The sequence below is a fragment of the Lepisosteus oculatus genome, chromosome 4 (genome assembly GCF_040954835.1).
Source record: "Lepisosteus oculatus isolate fLepOcu1 chromosome 4, fLepOcu1.hap2, whole genome shotgun sequence".
Taxonomy (NCBI): Eukaryota; Metazoa; Chordata; class Actinopteri; order Semionotiformes; family Lepisosteidae; genus Lepisosteus; species Lepisosteus oculatus.
The window spans coordinates 21,639,332-21,666,991 of record NC_090699.1 but is presented as its reverse complement, the minus strand read 5'-3'; the positions used below and the strand labels follow the sequence as shown (position 1 = coordinate 21,666,991).

At 38.3% G+C, this 27,660-nt stretch overlaps 1 protein-coding gene across 2 annotated transcripts; it reads left to right on the top strand.

The window, feature by feature from the left end:
* The first annotated feature begins 665 nt into the window (after positions 1-665).
* Positions 666-27,660, top strand: ptenb (phosphatase and tensin homolog B). Of its 2 annotated transcripts, XM_069188936.1 has the most exons (10): positions 666-1,588; positions 14,543-14,627; positions 16,855-16,899; positions 17,802-17,845; positions 17,967-18,205; positions 19,486-19,627; positions 20,821-20,889; positions 21,266-21,432; positions 21,741-21,968; positions 23,567-27,660. In XM_069188936.1, the coding sequence occupies exons 1-10, from the start codon at positions 1,510-1,512 to the stop codon at positions 23,750-23,752; spliced, it is 1,284 nt and encodes a 427-aa protein (XP_069045037.1). In that variant the 5' UTR covers positions 666-1,509; the 3' UTR covers positions 23,753-27,660. The 2 variants fall into 2 exon arrangements, with proteins under 2 accessions (XP_069045037.1, XP_069045038.1); XM_069188937.1 differs by lacking the exon at positions 20,821-20,889.

The window sequence follows — 27,660 nt, the reverse complement described above, 5'->3', positions numbered from 1 at the left end:
GTCAAACTCCAGGACAGGAAAAAGCAGCCGGTCTTGTTTCAACGTGTCATTCCCGTATAACCTGAAAGGTGGCGCCATGGCATAAGTCTTTACCCCTATGTCGTTCACTAGAACGTTCTACAAAAAATAAAACCCAAATAACGAGTATGTGCTTTTAAAGCACATCTCTTGGACCTCGGACTGTAGATGTATAGGTTCATGTCTCTATTTTATTTTTTGGACTTATATATATTATATGCTGGAAGACAGTGCCACAGATGACTGTGTGTGCTACTAAGTGACACGCCTGGCTTGGACTGGTTTACTTGATCTGATTTTACTTTTCTTGCTTGCGTAAGCACTTTACAAGTTGTACTGGGTGTCACTGCTAGCTAAGTTATCTGTGATTTTTTTTTCATTGATGCCATTTATTTTCGTTATTATGTAATGTTTTTGTTCCTCGCTCACACAGAACACTTCGCAGACGCTTGTAATAATTATCTCTGATAGACTTCAGAAACAATTGGACGTTTTTACGTATGTCAGCAAATCCCTGGCCTCCTAATTGTAAAAAAAGAACCTCAATTATTAGCGCGAAGCAAAGAAATAAAATATTGGAAACTTCCCCAATTACCAGCACACGTGACCTGCCCTTGGCAGAGAGGAGAGTTTCCCTGCGGTGTGCCTGTGTGTCCTTCCGCCCTCACTGTAGCCGCTAGTAGTATGTCAACGAGGCGCACTACGTCGGGTTTAAATGCGAAATATTTATTTTCGGGACACATTTTTCCGTTGCCGGTTTCTCTGTTGCGTGATCGGGACACCTGCGATTAAAGCGGTGGTAAAATCACAGCCACAGCAGGACTATTTGTGCACGGCGGCAGGATATATGGTGTAACCCAGTTTGTCTTTTTCTCTCGGAAGCCATGATGGAACTTTAGAGTTTTTTTTGCTGGAGAGGACGGAAAAAAAGGAAGGAAGATCGTCTCTATATATATTAAAATATTTTAAGCCCCTTTTATTATATATATTTTTTAAATTTTAAGGTGGAGGCTGTCAGTTTTTTTTCCCTGGTGTTTTGGACGAGGACGAGGATATTGTGTGCTTGGAGGGTTTCTGGGGGGGGGGGGGGATTTTAATATATATATTTTGTGTGTGTCTTGTCACAATTTTTCGGGGTTATTTTTTCGGGATCGCTGGAGAGGCTTTCTCTCCGCTTTTCTTCGCCTCAATCACGGCGGCGGCGGCGGATCTAGAGACTTGGGCCGTATTTGAAAGCTCACGGTTCGGGAACTGGGGGATCGCGGGAGAGATTGCGGGATCGGGGAAGCCGGGCCCGCGGAGGAGCGGCGAGAGGAGGCCCTGCCAGCAGCCATTCTAGTCCAGCCCGCAGCCGCAGGCAGCCGCCACACTCGGGCAACTGCGAGACCCGGGGAGCGAGCGGGGGAGACCGGGGGACGGCCCTTTCCACAGCCCGGGGAGGCAACGATACCCTCTCTTAACATACAAGCCCTAAAGACTCCTTTCACGGCGATGGCTGCGATCATCAAAGAAATCGTCAGCAGAAACAAAAGGAGATACCAGGAAGATGGATTCGACTTGGACTTGACCTGTATCCATTTTATACATATTTTAAGTATGCATATACATGCATGCGTGTCGGCATTTTAAACATTATTCTTAGGTATAGGGGGCTGAGATCCGATTCATGTTGAGTGGAATATAATGTTTTTGAGTCGAGGTCTTTTTTTAAATAGAGGTAAGTGGGATGTGGACGAGATCTGGATAGTTGCAGCTCTTATGGCCGGAGAGCTTTCACATTTCGCTGTAAGTGGACATTAAAACGGTTCCTGATCGCACTGGAGCATTGTGCGGGTAAAACGCCGTTTTCTTTCAGAAAAAGCGGCGCGGATGTGCGTTTTAGTGCGGTGGAGAAGCGATAAATGAAACGGAAAAGGAGCCCATTCTCTTTCGCAGTGTGACGAGGTCTTGGCCTAGATAAGGGAATGGATTAGATTAAATTCAAAATCACTGCTACACAAAGAGACATTGCATCAGCAACCTGCAGAAAACCAGTAGGTACGTGTCTCTGTATTGTGTGGCCAAATTAAATGCTTAAAGGTCTGGAAATATGCTGTCATTTAGCCAGAATCGAGGTTGATAAACGTGTGGTGGGGGTGGGGGTAGGTTTGGCTAATTTAGCCAGCGAGAAGAAATGTGTTGTAAAATATGCGTAGATGTCGTCTTTAGTAAGTCTTAGAATTGCAAATAGCGGGTTTATAATCGGTGTGGGTTTAAAAAGATGGATGTGTTGCCTACGGTCAGTAAAACACGGAAAGGATCAATTTAAAATAATCGGCGGTGGATTTATATATCGACAGGGACCCTTTCCAGTCTGTCGTCGTGTTTTCCAAAAGGTGGCTAAACATTCATGTCGTGTCGTTTGGGAATGTCATTTCACAGCTTGGCATCGGCGGTCTGTGAGTATCTGTGGGTCCAGCAGGTAAACCGTGCGGCTCCCATCCCCAGGCCTGCTGCCTTGGGTACCTCCTCGACAGAAACGCGGTTGACTTGACACTTCCACTAGCAGGGCGAAAACATCTATCGATTATCAGCGAGGTCCTCCGGGCACATCATCACCGGCGATGGCAGAGGCGTTTGATCTTGTTTAAATTCTCTTGTCTGTGGAACGAGAAATGATCTTTGCGTTTTCTCAGTAGTTAATGTGCATCGCTCCTTTAGGTAGATCTGGATTACGATGAGTGCATTTTCAGGTAATTATAGGTGAAGTGCTGCAGTACTGCTATAAAGTGCTCCACTTTGTTAACGGTAAAACTGATTTTGCGGATAGTTGAATTAGAGGCTGGATAGCACCACGGACCTATATGTAATTGGATACCTAAAGCTGCTTTTCCTTCAGGTTAGTGGTACTTTCCAGGCCAAACAGTAGGCCAAGACTGTGCTTCAATCACATATGTACAGTAGTCTCGCAAAAGGCAAGGCATTACCACTCTTCCTACAAGAAGTTTACCACAGACTGTTATAGAGACATGAAGTGCTTTTTTCTTTTTAGATTGAGTTGCAAACACATTTCTTGGTTTCCAGTGTAGTGAGGAGAGACAGAGATGGGATCAGTCCGAATCCCCATAAGCAGAGAAAATCACAGGCCTTGCTTTCCACTAAGACAGCAGGGGCACTGAGCAGAGACCTGCTTGTCTCGCCAGCTGGATACTGAATCCTGGCTCCTGGCTGTACTATTGGGGCATGCCTTGACATAATCAAAATACTATGTACATAATTCGACACTTGTCTGCTCCTCAGTTTAGTTATGACAGTCTTTGTTGGAATTAGACATTGTCGACAGGAACGGTTTTCAATCAATGTGAAATTTCTTCCAGTTGTTGAAAGACATGGTTGGAGCTTAGCATTTTGTTTTTCTCAGATTTGTTCTTCTATGAAATTGGTTTTCACCATGCACATGAGTATAAAGAAAGAACACACAGGCCTTGTAATGAGTTCTAGAAATAGGTTTTGTGCTGTAGGCAGATGCATAAATTTCCACTGTATTTTGGTTTAAATGAATTACTAATTCCCACAGTCTCCAAAAAAGCTATTAACTGCTGAACAGCTGTAAAAATGTTGATGGTATTACAAGGCGTCTTTCAGACCTTTAGGAACCTTTTGTGGGCCTCAAACTAAAATATGCACCTTTAGTTAATACAAACTTCTTAAGTTCAAAATGTTTTTAGAACCATTTTTCATCTGTATCTTATGGCATTGTAGGACAGCACCTTGGGGAAAACCTCTGGGAGAACTGTTAGGATCATAGCTACCAATACTTGGATCTTCCCTTCTTCATTCAACCGGACCACTTGAAATCCAGCACGCAGTGTTTTAACAACAGAAGATGTTATTTCAATCTCGGGCTGCCATCCCTGCTGTTCAAACTGGAATATTGTCCATTTTGAGGGTCAGTGGGTGTTCTAACTGTGGGCAGGTAGATCACTTTTTCTGTACATTTACACCCCATCTGTTAACTGCCTCTCGCCCAGTTACCGTGTTTAAGGACAGGAATATAACTTGTCCTTTTCATCTCTCTGAGCGTTGATAGTCTTCCAGCTTTGGTTATGATATGGTCTTTTCCTGATTGTTCGATGGCTTTTTGTTTTTTTGGTCACTGTGAATTGAATGTAAGGCCCCGATATTGATGGCTTTCTATGTGCTAGCCCCCAGTGAGGCTGGTAACTGGTTTTCCTAATAAGTGTTTTTTTTTATGGGGGATGAGGGGATGGGTAGCCATTTTAGGATGCTTTCTTAATATGGTTTAAGAAAATGGAGAAATGTGTACACCTCTGTAACTGCATTGTCACCCCTTGTCATCTGATTGTTTAGTAGTGAGCTATGAATTGGTGTGTAGAGAATGTTGGAAAATTATGTCTAAGTGCTCGATTCTAAAGTTACTGGGTTTTTGGTAATGCTGGCATGCAGCTCCTGACTGAATTCCGGCTGAGAGTAAAGGGATTTAGTTAAACCCTCACCATGAAGGACTGCAAAGGGACGTGTTTGCAGTTGCAGGTGTCATCGGTGGTCCTTTTTGCTTTTTTTAGCGTTTTGTCAGAATCCTAGACTTTTATGGAAAAGCTCAGAAAAGCCCACAGTCCCCGTAGCGAGGTTATGTGAAGTGTACGGCTTCGGAATTGGCTGTATGTGCTTTGTTACGTGATCAGAAATGATTGTCACCTCTTTCTTAAGTATAGGCCTGTTTGTAAATGGTGGGCTTTCAGTTAATTTCCAAGCATTCTAATGTTAATGGAAATGGGTAAAAGTTGGCAGTTTTTCAAAGTGGAGTTATGGAAGGTAAGCTATGGGGGACTAATTTAATAAAAGGTGTCCATGTTGTTCACTCAATTGCTCTGGCCTTTTTTTTATAAACGTTGATTTCTTTGGCGATGCCCGATTAATGCAGGAGCTATGCAATCAGCATTTTGTCCAGAGGCTCTAACAGTTATGCTGGGATTCGTTTCTCACTTTGAGCCCTTTCCTTTTCTGTATTTTCTGAACTAGTGGTTTCGACCCTGGTGTGTATTTTCAAATGGAATTAGGCCTCGTCAAATGTAAGTTTTCCTTATGAGCAGCAAAATAACTTTAATCTTAAGCCCGTTATGGTTTTTGGTCATTTTAAAATATAGGAAAGTGTAGGATTCACCTTAGTGTTGGTGTAATTCACCTAACTTTTAGTGTAAAATGTTTAAATCAATCTAATGGGAGTGAAGATAAATGCTACGTTGAAATACAAATCATAAATTGGTTAAAAATCTTATCTTTTCGGCCCACATTTCAAACTGTGGTTGTTTGTGATGAGCACTTTATTTCTCTCCTGGAGTTTTAAAACAATATGGCTTCTCCTGTTATGTAATCCTGTATCCAAGTTCTAGGAATTGGCCTTAAAATAGCAGAGCAAAGTGATCTTGCAACAGCATTTGTGGTTATGTGCAGCAGTGGCACTGCATCAGTCATGGTTTAAAGATTAGCCATGCTTGAAATTCAGTTTGAAAATTGGTTTTATCACTTTGCTATTTAGTAATGTTACTGGATATTCAGTGAATCCCGTAATGTCGGACACTTCAGTCTTTTCTTATTTGGTTTAAATGTCTGTTTAAACATTGAGGACTTTTGTCTCCTAAAAACATTGTTAACTTAGGTTTAGCCATGTTAAAAATCTTTACCCCTTTTTTAAAATGAGAACATAACATACCCACACAAAGCTGAAAATGTGCTTGAGTAGAAGTTTTAAAAATGTGGAACCACATGTAGGTATGTTGTGTGACAACTTTGATTTTGTCCAGACACTTACATTTTATTAGAAATCCTAATTAAATCCACTATTAAATATTTGTGTGATCTCTCTAGATGAACCTTTAAAGCTGCATAGTTTTATTTTCTTATTATATTTAATAAAATATCTATTTGATAAGCATGTAAGAGGTGAAGCTATAAACGATAAAGGATTGTGTAGTTTCTGATCGAAAAAGCTTTACGAACAGAAGACGGGTTGAAGCCAAGAGTCTTATCGGCACTCACCGCCCAAAGTTTTGATGTTTTGTGCCGGTGCGGATATTTGGGGCTGTTAAAATGATTGTATTTAAAAATACATGTGCTTTGTGTCAGTTTTCTAACATTTATTTTCAAGTGGCTGTTGTAATCTATGACTTTGACTATCCTTTGTTTAAATGACTGAGATGGGAGTTTATTGCTGATTTTTGCATCGCTTCATTTTTTCTGTTGATGGTCGTGAGGGGGGTTAAAATACCTGTACCTCTAATCTGTGGTGAGGTTTTGAGGTAAGAACAGAGAGGAAGAAAGGGGTTCAGAAACTGTTTAGTTGACTGGAGTCTTCAGATTTAATCTCTCTGCAGTGTATAGAGGTCAGTGTGTTGTGTTGCCGTGTTATGTGATGGATTGTACATTGGTCAGGAACCTATTAAGCAAAAAGCTGCCTTCGTTGAGACGTAGAATACTCCTTGCAAAATGGCACTCTGCCTGTGTTCATTGAGGTCAGCAAGTACGGCAGGATTTCTGCTTGGGAGTTTTAAGCAAATACTAAACGGTTACCATTCATGATGGCGAGCAGCAGTAAACCAGATGTGGAATATGTTTTTATTCATGTTGGGACTCAACAATCACGAGTCCTCCTGTTCCACTCCCGCACTTGGTGCGACTGCGAGGCCTCCCTTGCGATGAAGCTCGTCTTCATAGAGACCCGGGTAGGAGAGGGTGGCACGGCTGCGTCCACAGCGTTTCGCTTGAGGGGGACACTGTCCCTCCAGTGGGTGTGTGTTTAAGGAAAAGGCTGTTCTCCACTCCAGAGTTGTCTCAAGCTTTATTGAAATCCTCATACCTTGATTTAAGCGCATTTTGTTTTGCTACCAAAACTTTTGAAAAGATCTGTGCTGAAAAGGAGAGTGCTGCTGGATATTACTCATCTTCTTAATAAGCTACCATCTTGGTTAAATGTCTGGATAGAAGTAGTTTTTCCAAGTTGAAACTAACCATCCTGAGGTTCTAATAGAATTAGCTCATGAATACTCGTGAGTGGGATTCTGTAGATTAGAGCGGGGATGTCCAGTCCTGGAGCCTCTTCTGGATTTGTTCCACCTGAGTGCTCAAATAACTGAGGCCCAACAGAAAAAAATTGAGGTTTAATTTGAACTCGTAATTGTTTTCAGTTCCGAAACGCGTAATTAACTATAGTAGACACCTGAAGAAGGCTCCACAGCTGAAACGTTGTTTTCTCTCTTCTCTTTTCAGCATGGAATAAACCTGTTACTTGTTCCTTAATAACTATAGTATTTCATAACTTAAGATCTTCAACCTTTGAGCAGAAAAAAACTAGGAAAGGTTCCAATTAAACGACTTGTTCATTCAGTTGAGGTTTCTTTTAAATAAAGAGTTCAACTGCATTGAAACCCAGCAGGTGTGTGGCTCTTCAGGACTAGGATTGGGAACTCTGGGAACACACATATTACACGTATATGTGGACAGTATGTGAATTTTGATAAATTCCACATTTTAAAGATTGTGCATTAGTTAATTGCATGCAAGCACCTCAGATATGAAGATTTGGGGAGTTCTACAAAAAAAACTTGTTAGACATCAGGGTTGCAAATAGAATCTGATATTTTGTGATATGTAAATTATCCAAATGCTGTATAGTTTTTTTTACTCTAATTTATAGCAATAAGCGTTTACTTCTACTTCTGGAGCACATGGGGGATTTGTGTGGACAATGTACTTCTCACTAAAAAGGGGAAGTCATTTAATTTTACTCATTTCTGCAGGAATACTAATTCTTGATGGCAAGGCACAGTTGTTGCAGTGCTCATATGTTTGAGAATTCATAATGCTGAGGCGTGTCAGTGCGCAGGATGCTGAAGAAATTAGTAACAGTGCCTCTGGCTGGTAGGAGTGTTGATCACTAGCTTTGCTCAGGAAATTAAGATAAATTGTAGGGCATGAGAAATGTGAGTGATTTGTTCATTATCTTTTGTTTTCTTAAACTGTTACAAAGCACTTCAGTTTTCAGTGCTCTATTTCTGAATCTTAAAATATTTGATATTGATCAGTATAACCAAAATTGTGTTCATTACAAGATAAAATCTGCTGCTGTTAATGAGTTTTGAATCGTACACCTTTTTCCAGTGGTAATGTGGTACAAATGATCAGAATGTATCACAATACATTTTAGTCAAATTTGCCTGGTGATCCTCATGTAGGAAGTGGCTTTTTGTTGTGTGGCTGTTCTACCATTAACAATACAGGTGATGAAAGATTCCAATTAAGTTATATTGGCACACCTATATGAAAGATGTTGCTTTAGAAGCCTGTACATAAGAGCACTTTAAAAAGCCTTTGAGAGTAGTGTGTGTTCAGTTAGGCTGCACAGTAATGTGTAGCACCAGTGTCTTTAAAACCCATTTAGTCTGTCAAATCATTTATTAAATGTTTTACTGAGAAAGTGTGTAACAGGCAGATGCGATTTGAAAAATTTTTATAACATGGTTTGTTGTTAGTGTCGGTTTTGGACTCGAAGTTTGGAAAAAGCATCGTCAAAGCAATCGATGTCATTTGGCCTTGAACACATTTTAAGAGGTTTGTGTCTGTTTTTAGAAGTAATGCATGTTGCCGTCAGTCATTTTAGAGGAGGAGTTTAGAGACATTGAGAAGTTTTACTTCTGTTATATTTGAACCCTGCTGTGCTAAAAAAACTGCCAAATGCTTTCATTTTAAAAATTCTCTTTTGCAAAAGAGACGATGGCAGAAACTATTTGGAAAACTGTATACAACAATTAATGTTTATGACATTTGAATGTACAGATGTTTTCAGAGTACTTTTAGCATTAGCAGTACCAATCCTAAATTGTGCTACATGGTATTTTGACTGGATTTTTTTAATCTCTGGAGTAAAAGGGCTGGTTAAGCACTTTTATTTTTGAAGTTCTTTGATGTTTGATAACCCAATTTTAAAAGTGAAATAACTTTCCAAGCTTTATTGCCCCGTAGATACACCCAAGCATTTCTAAGCTTTTGCTTTACGTAATGTCTTTTATTTCTGGCTGTTTTATTTCCAAGTACATGAAATGTGAATGTGCCCCTTTTTTTGAGATTTTTAGTACAGCAGATTTTTATGCACTGTATATATTTTACTTCTAGTATTAAGCTAACCTTTACTTCTAGTATTAAGCTTTCCAGTTTTAGGGGTTGATGAGTGATCTAGTTCACGAAGTATCTTGTGAGAAAGATCTTTTGATTTCTCCGTTATATTATCAATGGAAGAGTCTTAGGGACTTTTTCTAAGGCAGTGGAATTCTGTGAGAAATGAGATGGTAAAATCTAAAGTGTTATTTTCTGTACGTTACAAAGACCTTATTGAAGTTGGGAAAACTGATATTGTTTGGCTGATTTGCAATATATATAATTGACTGCATGTTTGACTGTTATCACAGCTTATGAAAGTTCTCATTGCTTCCAATTTATTCATTTGGATATTAAGCTATTTACCTATTTTTTCAAGATCCTAATAAGACCTAAACTTGGGAACCACCCTTTGTGAGATAAGTTGGTCCCTGTTATTCTATTCTTTATCAGAAAGCCACTTAAAAGCAGTCTTGATTCTATCCTGGAAGCATGGGGTGTAATCTGGGATGGGATACCCAGTCCATCAGGGGGCATATGGGGAGAGGTGAGATGCCAGTTATTCTAGTGGGTATGTCTGTAGAAGGTGGCAGGAAAGCAGAATACCCTGTGGTATCACTCATAAGACCATTGTGGGGTAATGTTCTATGTATGGGTTCAGACTTTTGAAACTTCAACCCACACGATGTTTAGAGTAAACTGGTTAAAAAGTATAACATTATCCTTGTATGTTTGAATGTAAAACAAATGAACCAGAGCAAAAGTGCATTAAAAACATATTACTTCTGTGAATGTTACAGGATGGTCTTGCCTTGTGAGATTGTTTACTGTATTAAATATCGTGTTCACTGGGGGCTGTATGAAAACTCACCATTCCCAGGCTCTGTGCATTAAATGTGAAAAACACTACTGCCTGGTAGTTGCTCCTTTTACCAATAGAGGGAACTCAAACTTGTTTATTAAGATAAGAAATCCTTGACTTAATACTGTAAGTGGCTGGATATTGGGCACAAAAAGCTTGAACACAAAGGAATAAGTGTTAGGACTTGATACTGGAATTGGATCAGCTGAGCAAGTTCTCGAGTTCTGCCTGGACTGGTCTGGCTAGACAACTCAGAAGTCATTGCATGTCAGTTCTGGTATTTCTGTGTTTTTATTGCACCTGTTGTTTTTAAAGTTGTTTTCTTCCCTAGACAGTAAAAGGCACACAAGCAAAAGCTCCTCTCCGAAGCTTTAGAACTCCAAAGGTTTTGATTGAATGGGGATTTGTTAAAGGAATGGGCTTTTCCCTTTGGTTGCAACAACACAATTAATGGGTATTTATCATATTGGAATCTATAATCAGACTTCGTGCTGGTGTGCATTATTTATATAGAAAATGAATACTAAAACGTAGGGTATATTATACAGAACAGGAAGTCCTCTGTTGCTTCACTGCCATGAAGTCTGACTGTACTCTTTCTTTTGTGAGGAAAACCATAATGTTTTTTCGATGTGGGTTTTTGTGCCTTTGATTTTTTTTGTAATAGCCTTGCTGTTAATCATATTCAATACAACCATTTTGCTTGCTTCGTTTTAGAAACTTTATGTTTTTTTCTTTTATTGCATTTTCATACATTAGCATTTTTAAAGTATGCGCTAAAGAAACCAAAGGGCAGAACTCTCAAGCAGTCTTTTTTTAATTGGGTTACATATAAATTGGGGTCTTAGTGTCCCGCACAGCTCATTAGCCATGAAACGAATGGATTCCAAGTTTTTATTTAATCTTCTGGCCAATCAAAAGGTTCAGTCTAGGCTGTTTGCCAAATGATGAGTGATCACACAAACGGGAAAACATTGAAGTTTTTGCATTTCAAATTGTGTGCGTCTTTGACCCTTCTTTTTAATGCAGCTGAAGATCTGCTTTTGTAAGATACTTTTGTGTACAAAACTCACCCTTAAGATGGTGGTGAGAGCTGAGGAAAGTGTTTGGGTGGTCTGACCACAGTTAATTTGCATGTTTTTTTTACATCCCATTTCTGTAAACCTACAGTTTTAAGCCTTCGTCTCCATTTTAAATAGGAACACAGCAAACATGATTTATTTGTATTTGCGGCGATGATTAAGGAATTGAGGAAGGCTTACGTTTCTGTAAATGCAGCCAATAAACTAATGCTAGCAGCGTATTGTTCTTTTATTGACACTTCCATGTGTCTGTCCTTACTGCTTATTCCGACTTGTACTTTTCAAAGAACGTGGAAAACAAAGCTATTTTATCTTTGTTTTTTATAGCTTAGCTTCATTGTCATTTCTTGAAAAGTTTATGAAGTAACTTGTTAAATTTAATTACCTGCCGTGCTTGAATTCAGTGGCAGCAGGTGCTAAGCACTGCCAGTGTTCTTCCGGATTGTGTAAAGCTCAAGTACGGTACAGTTTACCGTAATACTTTTTTTCCTGTTTCAGACTTAGATAGTTTACTGTCAAATGTGGATTCTGAAGCAGCCTTTTTTACCACAAGTATTTAGTAACTAAACTGTGGTGAGAATGTCAAAAAAGTGTATCACTAGGAAAGCCAAGATCCTTAAGTTTTGAGGCTTTTGTTTGAAAATGTTATTTTTTGTGTTTTTTTTTTTTCATATTAGCCAACACTCGTTCTGGCTAGAAAACAATTAACTTAAGGAAAGCATTATTGGGGACCTCATTAATTTCAGGTATTTAAACCATGCGTGAATAGAGATCAAATGTTCAGTTAATTTTTTTGTTAAAATTAAGTATTGCTTTATTTATTTAACTTTTAAAATACCCAAATTTACAGTCTTATATCATTTCTTGACATGCTTCTTTCAGGAGACTTTAAACATGGTTTTACAGATGTTTCTCAATGTATTTTAAATTCTAGAGCTTTGCTTTGCAGTAAAGAGAATGCATAAAACTCATTCTCTGCATTTATGTAGCCCTTCTATTAATACTTTGCACATTGGAGAGGACCCGTTTCATCCACTACTGAAGAGCAGTCCCTTTCACTCTGGTCGGAGTCCTACTCCACAACAGATGTGTTGTCAATGGAAATTACTTCAGTTGAATTAAGGGTGAAGTTTAGGTAGATCAAATTGCACAAGCCCAAATTTGGATTTCACCTATAAACTTTCTGCTAAAATGTTTTCTCTCTGCAGGATATGAAAAATACAAATGGTTTCAGAATTGATTTGTATGTTTACTTTCTTGTATGTAATCGGAATACCAAACCTTTTGCAAGTTGTGGATGTTTTGTAGCTTCCCATTACTTGAGAAATGACTCAAGTCCTTTTTTTTTTGCCATGCTAAACTATCACAGCACAATTATAATTAGAAGTCAACAGGTATGTGATCAGTTTTTTTCAGTATTTCTTCATAAAGCTTAGTAGTAAATGTTTATAATGGGATATTTTTTTTTTAAAAGAATTATAAATTGGTACTAATAAATACAGAAGTGACTGAAAATTGCCTTTTAAGCGAAACATTTGAAGTCAAGTTTTGGCTCAGCTGGAATGCTTATATATACTTGTAAGCAATTCCTTTCCAGTGGAAGATGTTTTTTTTTTGTCAGCCTGATAAATATTGCTGTTTTCTCGGCGTGAAAGTGAACAGATGTGATTGTGGTTATAGAGGGAAGCTGGTTCATGTTTCAGTGGAGACGTTCTTGCTGCTTGGCACATTTGGTCATTAGCTGTATCCTTAGAAACACCCTGCCCTCTGAAGATACTGTGGCATAGATTTCAAATTCCTTTGTCGCTTGAATCTCTTTGTAAGAGAAGTGGTAAAATGCGAAAATAATTTTTTTTTTTATGTGTAACTCACATTAGAAAACGGTGCCCGTCTAAAAATGTTCCGGTCCAGCTACAGTTAAGTAAAAATAAGCCTTTTTTATGTGTCCACAATCGCAGCAAGTTGACCTGGTTCCTAATGCTAGTCTGTGTCAAATTAGGTAAAGAAAATTATACAGGAAATAAGTTTGTGTTGCACTTAAGATATCTTTGTTAAAGTACATAATAAACTGTTATTTTAAAGCTTATGCTTTCTGAAAACTAAAGGTGGTAATCTTTGTTTTAATTGCCATTAATAGTGGATTAGATAGTAATCCACTATAGTAATTAATATTACATCCAGATATGTCAGGGTCCACATTGCACTTAAAGCAATCTAGTCGTCAAATGATAATAGGACTATAAGCAATGTGGAAAAATGAGCAGAAACCCAGCCAATGGGAAGCGGCTCAAAAAGCATATTAGGGCAAGCAGCCAATCGCATGCTGCAGCTAGCATTGCGGGTGGGTCCAGAGAGTCTGGTGAAAGAAAAATGACAGCAGTCTGGAGGAGAGCTCGTTTCAGTGCTCCTTTCCTGTCTTCTGTGGCGGGCTCCTCCTCTGAGGCTGAGTTTGTACTCCTTTTACCTCGATGTGGTTTGACAGCACCTTTTGTTCTCATGAAGCTTCAGGTCGTTTCCAGCTGGGCTGTGCGTGCAGCTGAGATGTCGGTTCAGGTGATATTCCCAACATCAAAGCGCATCTGAAAACGAGTGCTAAAACATGTTCAAAATATTTCAGTTTCAACATGCTAAAAGATGTGAAAATTGAAGCACAGCAATAATTGTGTGAGCAAAAAGACCCATCGCTCTGTGGAGTCCTTTTTTTTTTTACCCCTTTGGGTTTAGTTCAAATGCAGGTTGTTATTCTTCAACGAATGGAAGTGAAGTGCACAGTGAGTTTCTTTCTTAATGTTTTCTTCTTAAACCTGAAGCACTTTAGTTCTGGAGGTGACGTATACCCATTATGTAAACCTGCTTTTCATCTTCTGAAACATGTGCATCTGCTGAGCCTGAGGAGAATCCTAGAGATCGTACTTTTTCCCGATCATGCAGGTTTCTAAAAATAGCGAGGTTCAGCGCTGATGTGATTTATTCTGTGACCACACGTGGCCCGTTTGCTTAGAAGTCCTCTGTTTGTCCCTCACAGAGTGGACCATCTGCTCTATGAACATAAGGTTTGGTGCAGGGGAAAGGGGCCTGTCATGGTCGTTTTGCTCTTCGTGCGTTCTGGGCTCTGGAATACGAGTTGGTGCTAGTGTGATCTAAAAGACAAATGGATCCAGTGTAAAAGAGAATAGGAGCTTTTGCTTTTAATACAGTTGTCTCCTGGTAAAAAGTTCTATTAGACCTTGCTAGTGTTTAAAAGTTAATTTCATGCTGCCTGCTGCTATGCCATTGATAGTTCATTTTCACTGGGATCTGAAGGGTATGTATAATTCACAACCTTTAGGCTGTTGTTTCAGATTCCATTTTTGGATACCTAGTGTTTTGGCCTAATGTGTTTGTGTAAAAAGACTTCTTATCCCCAGGTTTCCTTGACTCCTGCTCTCAGATATTTATCCCAATATTATTGCAATGGGGTTTCCCGCTGAAAGGCTTGAAGGTGTGTACAGGAACAATATAGACGACGTAGTACGGTAAGATTTTTTTCGCCTTCCAAATTTCTAACAATTCAGAAAGTTTGTTACAAATTGTATATAACAATCAGATGAAAACAGACCCCTTCCTTCAGGCAGAGTTATGGATTCTCATTCCAAAACCCCTTTTAACAAGCCAGTATTCCTAAAAATGGCTTTGCTTAGACATTAAATATGACCCTTAAAAAGACTTGTTTCTGCTTTTGGCATCATGAAGTATATGCCTAGCAGGCCCAGCAAAAATGGTCTTTGGAGGTATTTCTTTAAGTTCTAAGGTAGTTTGGCTTCATTGATGTGACCTTACATATATTACATCCGTAAACAGTAGGTATACCTTCTCTGTGCGCTGAACTCTGGAATTGTACATGTGTAATTACAATTTCCCAAGCTATTATGGCCAGCAGTTTAGTAAAACATCTTCTAGACTGTTGAGCAAAATGATGCACAAGTGCTGTAATTGCTGCAACCAGTTGTGAATTTCTCATTCTACTCCTTTCAAAGGACAGCAGTTCTCAAGATGTGATGCACATAATTTGGGGAAGCTTAAAGGCAGTTAACAATCGATCTCGGGTTCCTGAAGGCGTTTGATTTTTACCCATCCAAATCACTGACACCGCAAACCACTCGTGTTGTCTAAATGCAGCAGGTGCATAGCATTTAAACACCAAACCTCTTGCTGCCGTCTAGTAAGAATAACAGCCCTGACTCATTCTTCCCTACTAAAGGCTCTTGCTTTTCAGAGGATGGTTTGCTCTTTTTAAATTTCTAGTTATAAGTTTTTTTTTCTTTACTCTTGGGTGATCTTGTCATTACATTGAAAAACTTTAGAACAGGTATTAAAATTTGTAATTTCTTTTGAGATGTTAGTTATAGTTTTGAACAGTTGAACTCGCTTGATAAACATCAGGAAGTACCATTTTGCCAGATTTAGCTCAAGATTTTCACATGAGACTGTGCTTTAGTCCTGTTTTTTACCTTAATGTACTTGTCTAGACCTACTTGGCCACTACTGACACATTTGTATTAGTGGCGCTGAGACAGTGATAGTATGCAGCAGCCTTTTATTTAAATAATCATCATTATAATTGCTTACACTTATATATTGCTTTTCTGGACACTCCACTCAAAGCGCTTTACAGGTAATGGGGACTCCCCTCCACCACCACTATCTCAATCACAACATGCCTTCATGAGCATTGAAAACAGTAAATGTATTGTAAGATTTTACACTAGCACAAATTAAGTTTCACTTTAGACTACTGCGGTGTGACACCACTTTTGAATGGGTCATTTAAAAATTAAACTACCACACAGGAATATTCAGCACTGGTGCAATTACATGTAGACAGTTTATTACAAATTACAAAATCCCGTCGTGAGCAGCAGTACACAAAAAGTGAGTCATCCTGTATTTTGCAGGTGGTTCTTCAAAAGAATTGAATTTCAGTGGATATCCATGAGGAACTTAAGCAATATTTGAGAAACTTAACATACTAAAACTACCAGTCTGGACCCAATGGAGACTTAACTGTAACTTGCAAGCTACATGTGAACTTTACTTAACCCTGGGGTTGCATTGTCTAAATAACTTCCTCCATTTTTAAACAGGACATGATCACACAATAGTGTAATTTGTTTTACTCTTAGTGCTACAGAGAAGCTCTGCTAGTCTACTTGGATGAAATCAAATCTAATTCCTGATGAACCACTGGCACTCTGACCTTTTCTTCATGAAAACCTTTTTCTACTAATGTTTTTAGTTTGTGAATGACTGGATTGGAACTGCTGTATTGACACACAAGCTAAAATCAGTCCACAAATATCAAATTAGGTGTTGTATCATGTAAAGCTGTCAGCTTATATATGTAAAGCTTTTGTTTTTATTACAGTTCTGAAACAAGGTTTATTTTTCAAGTTTTCCAAAATACATCAAAACTTCTTTCTTCATGATCTGAATTTAAGTAATTGCTTTTCTTAAATGCACGTAAGCTTATGTGTGATGTAGACCCAACTTTATCAGACATGCCTAGGGGACCTGCGATGAGCATTTTGGGCTGGATTGCACCTTCTGCAGTTTCATTTTTTCAGTCTTCCTTTAGAAGTAGCATTTGGACAAAAAGACAAAGTTTAAAAATGTTAACCCTTGACTTAGTTACTGTTTATTATATACTCAGTGCCATGTAGAGACGTAATGCGTTTGTTGATATTGTTTTTTTTATTTGTTTAGGTTTCTTGATTCAAAACATAAAAACCATTACAAGATATATAATCTGTAAGTATTTTTTTATCTTAACACAGCTCACACATGAGATTTTCTGGTGTTTGTTGTTAAAAAAAATAAAAGTATTGCTCTGTATTTCTAAATGTCCTGCAAGTAAAAGCATATTAGTGAACATTTTGCCGAGAGTATGTACTGTGTGCTGATAGTTAGATTTGTGCGGTTTATGGGTTAAAATAGACAAACGTCTTGAATCTTTCAAGAAAAGCTTTGCGGGTAACATGGAGCATATTTGACTTATGCAGTATCGTTAGGCAGTCTTTAGAGGATCTAAGCATGAGAGAATGCAGTGCCTTATAACAAGTTTGTTTATCTGCCTGACATCTATATTCAGCAAAGCTAAATAGTGGGTGAGTTTACACAGCTGAGGAAATAAAGTAGGAAACTAGTAAATGGAGGGTATCTATTTCTGTTCAGTATAAGTGAAACGGCAGCTGTGTAGATCACCACTACTCTCGTGTGAGAGAAGCCCAGGTTGGTCCAGGCAGCTGGAAGAAGGATGGTTTCTAGAAAGGGCCAGATAGCAGTGAGTGGTGCTGCAGTTCCGATCTGATATAGCTGGCTGTGTCATGAGGCAGCGACACTGTTTAAACCAGGAGCTGCAGGCTTCAGAGCTGAAGGCTCACCCTGCTTTGTTTTTTAAAGGTAAAGCTGCAGGTAGGAAGCAGAAGAGTCAAATGACACCACAAGCTGAAGAAGGCAGGTTTCAGGGACATGCAGGCCTAGTAGTTTAGTAATCCAGTTATGAAACCTTGGTGCAAGACTAGAACTAGGTAGGGTAGTTAGTAATGGAGGGGTATTTTTCAGATAGAATTTAATTTTTATTTTGATTGTATAGGACAAACTTCTATGCTTGTAAATATTTGCATTCTGTTAACGGAGTCTTTTCTTTGCAGATGTGCAGAGAGACATTATGATGCTGCCAAATTTAACTGCAGAGGTAAGTCTAAATGGACCTTCTGTAGGCTTGTCCCTTGTGTGCGTATTACATTGTTTATATAATACTGCACAGACGTTTTTCTGTCCACTAAAATATTTCTTTTGACCAAACTATTTTCCAGTTGCACAGTATCCCTTTGAAGACCACAATCCACCCCAGCTAGAGCTTATTAAACCTTTCTGTGAAGATCTTGACCAATGGCTGAGTGAAGATGACAATCATGTTGCAGCGATTCACTGTAAAGCTGGAAAGGGACGAACAGGAGTAATGATATGTGCTTATTTGCTACACCGAGGTAAATTCCTAAAAGCACAAGAAGCTCTAGACTTCTACGGTGAAGTGAGGACCAGAGACAAGAAGGTCAGTACTTGCATGTCAAATAATATCTTACTATTCCTGTATTTAGTATTTCTTCCTGCTTTATTATTTGGCTCTTTTATAAAGTCAGTCTAAACACATTGAGATTGTGTGAATGTGAATTTATTTTCTAGTGAAAACATTATCGCCCTTTTTTTTGTAAGTCTGGACACAAACTGTATGTGGCTTACCTTTTCAGTACTTCCTGTTGTAGCTTTTGAAGCATTAGGAGCTTTGGATTTCTAGTATATGAAAATTATATTTGAATCTTCTATCTAAAGCTTTTAGACTGCTGTTATACCTATTCTGAATTTAAAATGTAGATGCCTGGTAGAAAATCATATGCTCCAAATATTAGCTGTGAAAATGGAAGTGTTTGTCTATTGGAGTTGGTATTTCTTTGTTTAGAATTAACTTTTTAACATTCAATTTTGAAAGTTTTCAAGTTTAGAATGTAATAAGGTATAGCTTTCATACTCTTGAGGTATGTTTTAGAAGTGGAGAGGTAATGTGAAAGACAGATGACTAAAAATGTTTTTTCTTTTGAATTAGTGTTTTTTTAGGGTTGGAAAGGGCTCCAAGACCACTTTAACTGCAGTATAGGAAGTAGCTTTTGTTAAAAGTACTAATCAAGCAACTTAAAACATTTAAACTGTGGAGTAGCAGATATTCCTAATGACCTGCTGTCTTTCTGGTCTGCGACACAGAAATTCAAACTGACGTTTAGTTGCTGAGAAAGCCCTTAGGTTCAGTTGGGTAGAACAGCATGAAAGCCGCTTTCACTATTAATAGGTGTTAGGAACTTTTGATGAGTTAATGACTTTCACAGCTTTTAAAGCAAGCTGCACTGGCTTGAATGATGAATCTTCCTTTCATGTTCCTTTCGTTTGGAGAAAATGCACACATCACGAAAGTGTGCATATGTGTCTGTTTCTTAAGCTGCAGGCATCTTACAAGCCATGAAGAGAGCCCCAGGAAAGGGTCTTCTGGCCCAAGGCGTGTAATTGGACTGTTTCACTGTGTGTTATGGAATTTGGAAAAACATCCATGGAAATTGCTTTTACTACCTTTTAAGACGCTGGTGTTCACGCACTACTTACTATTGGCCGTTACTGCCTTATGATAAATAATAGGGATATATTTTTAGATTTTAATTTCTAATTGCTTCATGACTTGTTCTTTTAAAGCAAGGGCATACTGATTAAGCAGAAGGGATGTAGTAAGCGTGTGTCCAAATGTGTATATATATATTGCATTTTATTGATTTATTAATTTTTTTACAGGGAGTAACAATTCCCAGTCAGAGGCGCTACGTCTATTACTATAGCTACCTGTTGAAAAACCAGTTGGAGTACAAACCAGTGGCGTTGCTGTTTCACAAAATGGTGTTTGAGACTGTTCCAATGTTCAGTGGAGGAACATGTAGTAAGTTATTTTACCGTATTAATTGTATGTAGTGTATGTATTGCATTGTTGGTCTTTTTCAAAGTTTCTCTTCCTGTCCTGCTGGGGTGATTTGCAAATGAGGTTTTGAAATCTGGATGAGTATGTAGTTGAGTGAATTTGGGTTATGCAGAAACTGGTGATGTCATATCCTTTGGCCCCATGTTAAGCTTTGCATCCTTTTTTGGGGGAGCCAGAGGTTCACTTGGGATGCAGTGTTATTGCTTTGTTCTGCTGCCCTCTTCCTCCAGTGACAAGTGCAAGACTAAATTAAGAGTCCGCCTTCCTTTCGTTGGATGTGGCTAGCTTTATATGCACTCAAAGCGCACCAGTTACTGTTTGCTTAAGTTTTAGTACAACAAATGTCATTTTATATGGATTTTGGTTTTCTGTTTTTGTTTTCTGTACTTTGACTTTGTCTTCCGTGACTTTCTGGTATGCAAGAGCTCTACAAGGCACCTTTTGAATTCCTTCAGTGTTCTGTACGCACCTCTCTCCTCCAGCTGTGCGTCTTACAGATGTTTCCCTCCGGAGGGCCCTATTCTGAATTAGCTTGGGTGTGTTTATCAGCAACAGTTGTGGAAGCAAATCTTGGTTGTGCTGAGTTTATTTTCTTGAAATCCTGCGTAATTTGTGCAGGTTTTTATCCGGATCTAATTTTTTTGTTTTTTTGCTTTGATAATGGTTATTTCAATCTACCGGTCTTACTCAGACCAGATGATTTCATGCACACTGGGAAGTAGGCTATTTATCAGTTATTCACACATAGGTTGCTGTAGTGCTTCCATTACAAGTTGTACTTTAAACATTTAGACATCTGTCATACTAGCAGAGCTAACTGATTCAGTGAACAGCTATGAGAATAAAACTGAGGAACTGAGCATTTAGTATGCCACATTATTAGTTTTGACCTTAATGTCGTCTAGGTACTCACGTCATTTTAATTATACAGTATTGGACTAAAGTGCCATCCCTTCACTGTTTGCCATTTCAGTTACCTTTGCTAGGGATGCCAGTGTAATTTTAGCAAGTTTGCAGCCTGCATGCTGACATTTTTAATTAAAAATAAAATCAAATTTAGTAAGCAAATCAAGTGTGTATAGATTTCAAGAGCACTTATCAGCCCCAGCAAGGTTCCAGGACTGTGTTTTAATCTCCCTTTTTTTTCCTCTAAGGGGATACTGCAGTTAAAAACAAGACTGAGCAGATTCCACATGGTTTCAGAAAAGGGAATTGGCACTGGGGTAAAAATCGGTTTTTCATCAATTATTTTTTTCACAATATTAATGCTGAGTAGAGTAGACCCTTATCTGTTTCTAAATGTTGTGCGTACGTCACACACCACATTTCGTAGATTTTACACAAGCAGTTAGCAGTGTGCTTGACTGAAGAGTTGTTGTATTGCTTCAGAATAGGGCCCTTAGCATTTCACTATTAACCTTGTCTTTCATATATTAACATGCATCTCTGGCAGTGGTACCGTGTATCCTGTCTTTTTTTCCTTCTTCTTTGCATATTGCACCATACAGTGAATTTCACAGATGGAATATATGCCATCGTTTTGTATAGGCAAATCAGAGCTCCTGCACAGCGCCAGATTAATTATTCTTCTCTTCGCAGATCCCCAGTTTGTGGTTTATCAGCTCAAAGTTAAGATCCACACCTCCAACCCAGCGCACACGAGGCGAGAAGACAAATACATGTTCTTTGAGTTTCCACAGCCTCTGCCAGTGTGTGGTGACATCAAAGTGGAGTTTTTCCACAAACAAAACAAGATGATGAAAAAGGTAATTTGGGGTTATTTTTAAATTTAATCTAATTACACTAAGCACCTGAAAAACTTTGCTTTTCAGCTTGGAATTAAAATGGAATATTACTTAGCATGGCCCAATGCATTTCTTATGTTTTTGTTGTGTTTTATATTCATCTGAAGTAAATTTGAGGGACCTTACAGTGATTCGGCCTTAACATACTCGACAATCTTTGTAGTGTTGAGTACTTTGAATAACAGTTACTTGATTTTTATAAGTAAAAGTGTATTATGGAATCTATTAAGTAATGATTTTAAGAGCCTGTATAACATTGTCCTTATCAGGATAAAATGTTCCACTTCTGGATCAACACCTTCTTCATACCTGGACCAGAAGAAAATCTGGAGAAGGTTGAAAATGGAAGCTTAGTAGGAGTCAAAGAACTTGATGGAATTCAAAGTACAGAGCGTGGAGACAACGACAAGGATTATCTAATCCTGACATTAACAAAGAATGATCTGGACAAAGCAAATAAAGACAAAGCCAACAAAAACTTCTCTCCAAATTTCAAGGTAAGAATGAGTAGTAGTAGTAAAGGTGGGTGCTTAAAGTAAACCCTTAGAATAGTTTCTTATTGTCAGACATTTTTGTTGGATAAATGCTTTCCAGTAGAGGCTTTTTCATGTACATTCCTGTGAAAGTGTCTTAGACGTTTTGAACTTCTCTACAGTTCATTGCATTTTTGTGACATGCAAACGCACAGCTCTAAGGCAGTCTTCTGATTTTATCCATTTTGTTTTAAGCTAATAGTTAATCCTGTTGGGTCCATATTTTACAGTGAAAAAAGTATCCTCATTGGTTTATGATATGTAACAAATGATGATTAACAGAGATCAGATCTGATTGATAAATACGATGCATTAGTGACTACAAAACAATATTATGGCTGGTCCCGTGTACCTTGAGTTGAGTTGGAGGTTCTTAACGTTGATTTAAAGATGTCAAATTCTAAAAGTGTCGTTTCTTCTTACCCAAACTAAAGCGCTGTCGAAGTTTTGATGGGGGGGCACTTGTGGAGATAGAGTATATATTAAGGTGGAGCTATGATTTTGTTTTAAGACTTTAGTATAGCTGTCTAAATGTGTAGAAAGCAAATGAGTTCCAAATTGTCCCCTCTCTGCCCTCCCCATCCTGGTAGTATTTCTGTTGCAGTTAATGAGCTGTTCAGATGGCGTTCAGTGTGTAGTAGCCTCAGGATGTGAGCTACTATAGTGCACTGTCATATGGAGCGTCTTATCAAATGAGCAATGCCAGGCTCCCAAGCCCACTTTTGTTATAAATGACTCAATCTACTAGGGGACTAGTTCTATGGAGTCAAGCTTTCAAAACTGTCAAAAAATAGGCAGGTTATAGACCAGTGTTCTCCACTAATTGGGTGAGAGCTTAATTATTTGCCGGTCAGTAGCACCTTTGATATCGTATATAATTCAATAATTCAGTCTTCTATGGGACGATCACTTAAGTGTAATATGATATAAAGTAAATAAGATTCAGGAATTACTTCTAAAAATAAACAGTTGATGCCTTGCCAATGTATGCATCATGTGGTAGTGGGAAAGATAGGGCATGATCCCTGTCAAGTCCAACTTCACCCCTAGTCAGATCTTTGGGCAAAGGTACTGTTAAGATTGCCACAAAGTGAGCAAAGGGATTACTGAAGGCCTATGGTTGTACAGATGTGTGTTGTGTGACATCAAAGTTGTGGACATAAAATATCTTCATGGTAGTATATAGCTGCGGTTTTCTCAAACAGGTCATCTAAAACTGGACTTTTTGATCATAGCTTTTCTCTGACACCTTGGAGCGTTAACTTTTGCAATATGCTGTATATCTGTAGCTGTTCATCAGGGAGGCTTTCTCTCAGAGGGCCCAGATGTTAGCTGCTGATTTAGATATAATGATACAAGAGTTGCCACAGGTTAAGATTTTCGCATGCATGACCTTTGAAAGATTAACATTTGAAAGATTTGGTTCGATAGCTTATGTACCCAAGATAAAAGGTGATGCCTTAAAATAAAAATGATTAAATGTATGGAAGTTTTCTGCTCCTAGCATTGTCACTGGTCTTTTGATACCCAAGTTCAGTAGCATCTGGTTTCTTCTTTCCTAGGTGAAGCTGTATTTTACGAAAACCGTGGAGGAGCCATCAAATTCAGAGGCCAGCACTTCAACTTCAGTAACCCCGGACGTTAGTGACAATGAACCCGATCACTATAGATACTCTGACACCACTGACTCTGACCCTGAAAATGAACCTTTTGATGAAGAGCAACATACACAGATAACAAAAGTCTGAAATATTTTTATGGGAAGAAAAAATGAGAAAAAAAGGAGAAAACTTGAATATAAACTGAAAAGCAAGTACCTTTTTTCAAATGGCAATAGGACATTGTGTCAAGTAAAATGCTACCAATTATAGGAACAATTTTTTTTTCCTGACCAATTTTGTTTTGCCCCATACATCCGCAAGGGTTTGACACCGTTGTCCAGTGGAAAAAAGGTTCAGTAGCTATGTTGTGTATATACCTTTTTGTGTCAAAGAGACAATGGAAAAAGTAACACAATCAGGAGATAAAAGACAGCACTTTCCCATTTAATTCCAGTTTTAAGGTGGAGACAGATCCGGTGTTTAATTGTAGAATGGTCCTTCCCTTCGTGTTCCATCACCAACTGTAGGTGCTAAATGCAAACAAAAAGGGTCCGTATGCTACCCCTTTCATTCCCGTGACAAATAAAAAGACCAGATTGCAGTTGGCTAAAACAGTTACTGAAACGGTTTGCCTGCATTTTAACAGAAGCAGTATGGGTAAGGGATGGAAAGAGCACTTATGATGAGAGGAAGACAGACCAGGCTGGTTCATGCACCATCTCCCAGCTTATTGAAATGCACCTTTCCAGCTTGCAAACATTAATAATCCTTGGATGTTTATGGAATCAGCTGCTACTGCTGCTTGTGTTTTGTGCTTTTCTTTTTTTTTTTAAAGCATAATGGTGCTAGAAAAGGCAGCTAGAGGGAGCGATTCTTTTGAATTGGGACAAGATAGAACCTTCCACAGAATATTAATGGCCCTTGAATGAAGGGATTTAATGCTTTGGGGTCATACAAAATAAACATCTAGTACTTAACCATAGAAATGTGATTGCTGTTATAGCAGTAAAAAGTGGGGGGAGAAATTAGTGAAGATTTTTTAAAATTGAACTTTTCTGCTCCATTTTCAAACAAGGCCAGTGCTTTTGTCACTCCCCCCCTGTCCTAGCCAGAGCTGCCCCCCACACACCTCCACTTTTACCTACTGTGAATGTTTTGCGTGCTGTTTGCAGGCTATCTCCCGTAATCTGTAATTATTGTGCAGTGGAAACTGCATGTTAGAATTCTACAGTCGATATCAATACTTTAAATAGGCTTTGTGACATCTTAAGCATTTTCCATTCCTTCTACCACTGTGTATTCTGTTAAAGGTATGCAGAGAACAGTATCCCATGTAATTGTCAATGTTTTTTTTAAGGTTAAATCTAATATACAAAACAGCAGGGAAATCAGTGTTGCAATAATGTAAACACTATTCATTTAAAAGGCAAACAGATGTGCATGTTATTGGATTTGTGTCCATGTCCTTTAAATAAATGGTATACATTCTTTTTCTAAGCAGTTTCCAATGTCATTTAAACTCAGATTGTATTTTGCCAGGAAATACTTCACAAATAGCATTAAACAGTTCCATGGTTTCTGCAGGTTTGATAAATTAATAGGAACAAGTACAGGTGAATTCCAATATGAAAAGGAGAAAAGAGAATCCAATATTTTAGCTAAGGAGTTGCCTTCAGGTGTCATACCTGAAGAACGCTATACAGCCAACATGGTTTTGCCTTTTTTGTTTTTCAGCGTGGAATTAACCACTACTTACTTCTTTGCAGCTCCCCTCTTGAACCTGATTAAATGTGTAATGCAGTCCATTTCCACATTTCCTACTGGGTTTATGGTAAAAATAAAATGCGTTAAGTGTTCATTGTAGAGGATTACCTTTTTGAGGGTTTGACTGTACAAAAGCTCTTAACGGTTTACATTACAAGTAGATGACTACTTAAATCTCAGCTTAACCTTGGAGCTATTTAGGTTCTTTTGTGAGACATCAGATCTTTGGCTCCCAAGTGCAACTTTTGTTTGTAGCCTTATTGTGTCAGGTCTCACTAGATCTAGATCATTTGTATATCCAACAATGGTGCTTACAAACTGCCAAACAGCAAATATTAAATATACAATAACAAGGAGCCAGAAATCTGTGTCTGACATGGTGCAAGCAGTAGTAATGACATGCACTATTGTGTATGTGTGTGAAAACTATTTGTAGACCCTGCAACAATGTGCCCCTTGCTCGTTTCTACAGCTTTCTGCAATAGGTGTCCCTGACTGGCTTTTTATTTAAACCTGTTTAATTCCATTTGGAATGGGGGAATAGTGCAGCTCAAGATTTTTTTTAATGAAAGTCTCAAGCTTGCTTCAGAAATAAAAATATAGAAGCCCTATATATATGAGAATATTTATATATATAATTAAGTTTTGTTTAAGCATGCCAAATTATGTCCTAACTCCTGGCTTGTTGGAGTGTCACAAGCCAGACCAAAAACTTCTCAGTTTCTTGGGCAGGAATATTCACTGAGGGTAGAGATGTAAGCTGCCTTCATTGTACTGTTTGACGTTAAGGCTCCACCCTTATCATAAACCTACTGCACATGCCGTTTAACTCGCCTTTCTATATAAAGAATATATTCCCTAGGTATCAAAGGAAGGTTTTATTTTTTTTAAGAGCAAATAAACTTGTTGACCCAGTTAACACTTTTTTTAATAAGCATTTTACATTTTCTGATTGTTCGTGCACATCTTATCACATCACTGAAAACCTGCCAAAAGTAAGCTTATTGTCCTTCCTAATTTTAATAGTTATTTTTTTGGAGAGGTGGGCACCTATGGGAGGTATTCTTTGCCTTACTTGAAGATGACAATGCTTACACTGCTACTGCTTTGGAAAATCTACCTTTCTGCCCAAGCACTGACTAGATAGTATACAGTAAGTACATTATTTAAAGCTGCATTAAAGAGCGATCTATTGTACTAGACTTTTGCACTGTTACAGGTTTTTGCAGGGTTTCAGTCAGTGGTCCATAATTGTTTTTTTTTTTCTTCCAGAAACGCCTTGCAAGCAGTTTAGGATGTTGTTAGAGGTGGAATAAAATGGCATTAGTGTACCTTAATCTTGTATTCACCCCCCCCCACCCATAGAACCAACCGTGTTACTTTGACTGAAAATGTCCTGACTTTTTTTTTAAAGAAAATTTAAAAAACTAAAAAATTATTTATGACAGTATTCATAAGTATTCTGGTGAAGACACTCTGCAGGTATTCTTTGTCCCTTGACTTTCTGGACCCCTTATGCTTATTTCTTTAGATGTTCAGCGCTTAAATGTATGAAACTATTCAAGGGCATCACTGTTATAGAGCTTACTGTTAGGCCCCAGGCCATCCCTAAACATCTGTAGCCCCATTTTGGAAAGATTTGCCACAGTACCTTAAGTCAGAAAAATCAAACTCCCAGGCAGCCTTTGAGGTCTTTAACTGTGGCACAGGTTATAAAACTTGGGTGGAGTTCACAGGCAGCATCAAAATTAAGTTTCAGCTTTAAAATTTTCATAAAGGTGCCAGTGTGCAAGTTTTCATGTCACTAGTTTCTAGCAGATTTGTGCAATATGTTTTAACAATGCCTGTGGTTGCCACAAAGTGCCTCTTGTTTACTGTTAAAAAATACTTGCTAAATACTGTTAAAATACATTTGTCATGCGTGCAGATGGAAGGGGTGGGACTGTGCACTAAATTAAAGGGGCTTAACCTGCAGTGTTGGATAGAGCTGCCTATTGCTCTGTCCATTCCGTTCTGGACTTCATTTTATGTAGAGTATGTATACTCAGTATATTTTCAGTCTGTAAAACAGCCTTATTCCATTTCAGCCTGTTCAGATACTATTGTGCTGTGCAAGAGTTGCTCTGTGTGTAATGCTATGCACTGAGAATACACAAACAACAATGTATGAAAATGTACAGGTTATAATGCTCATACAAATCCGATGTCCGTTTGTTATTGTATGTTTAACTACCCTTTATCTTAGTGTTATAAACTCCACTTAAAACCAATTAAAAGTCTCATTCTTGTCA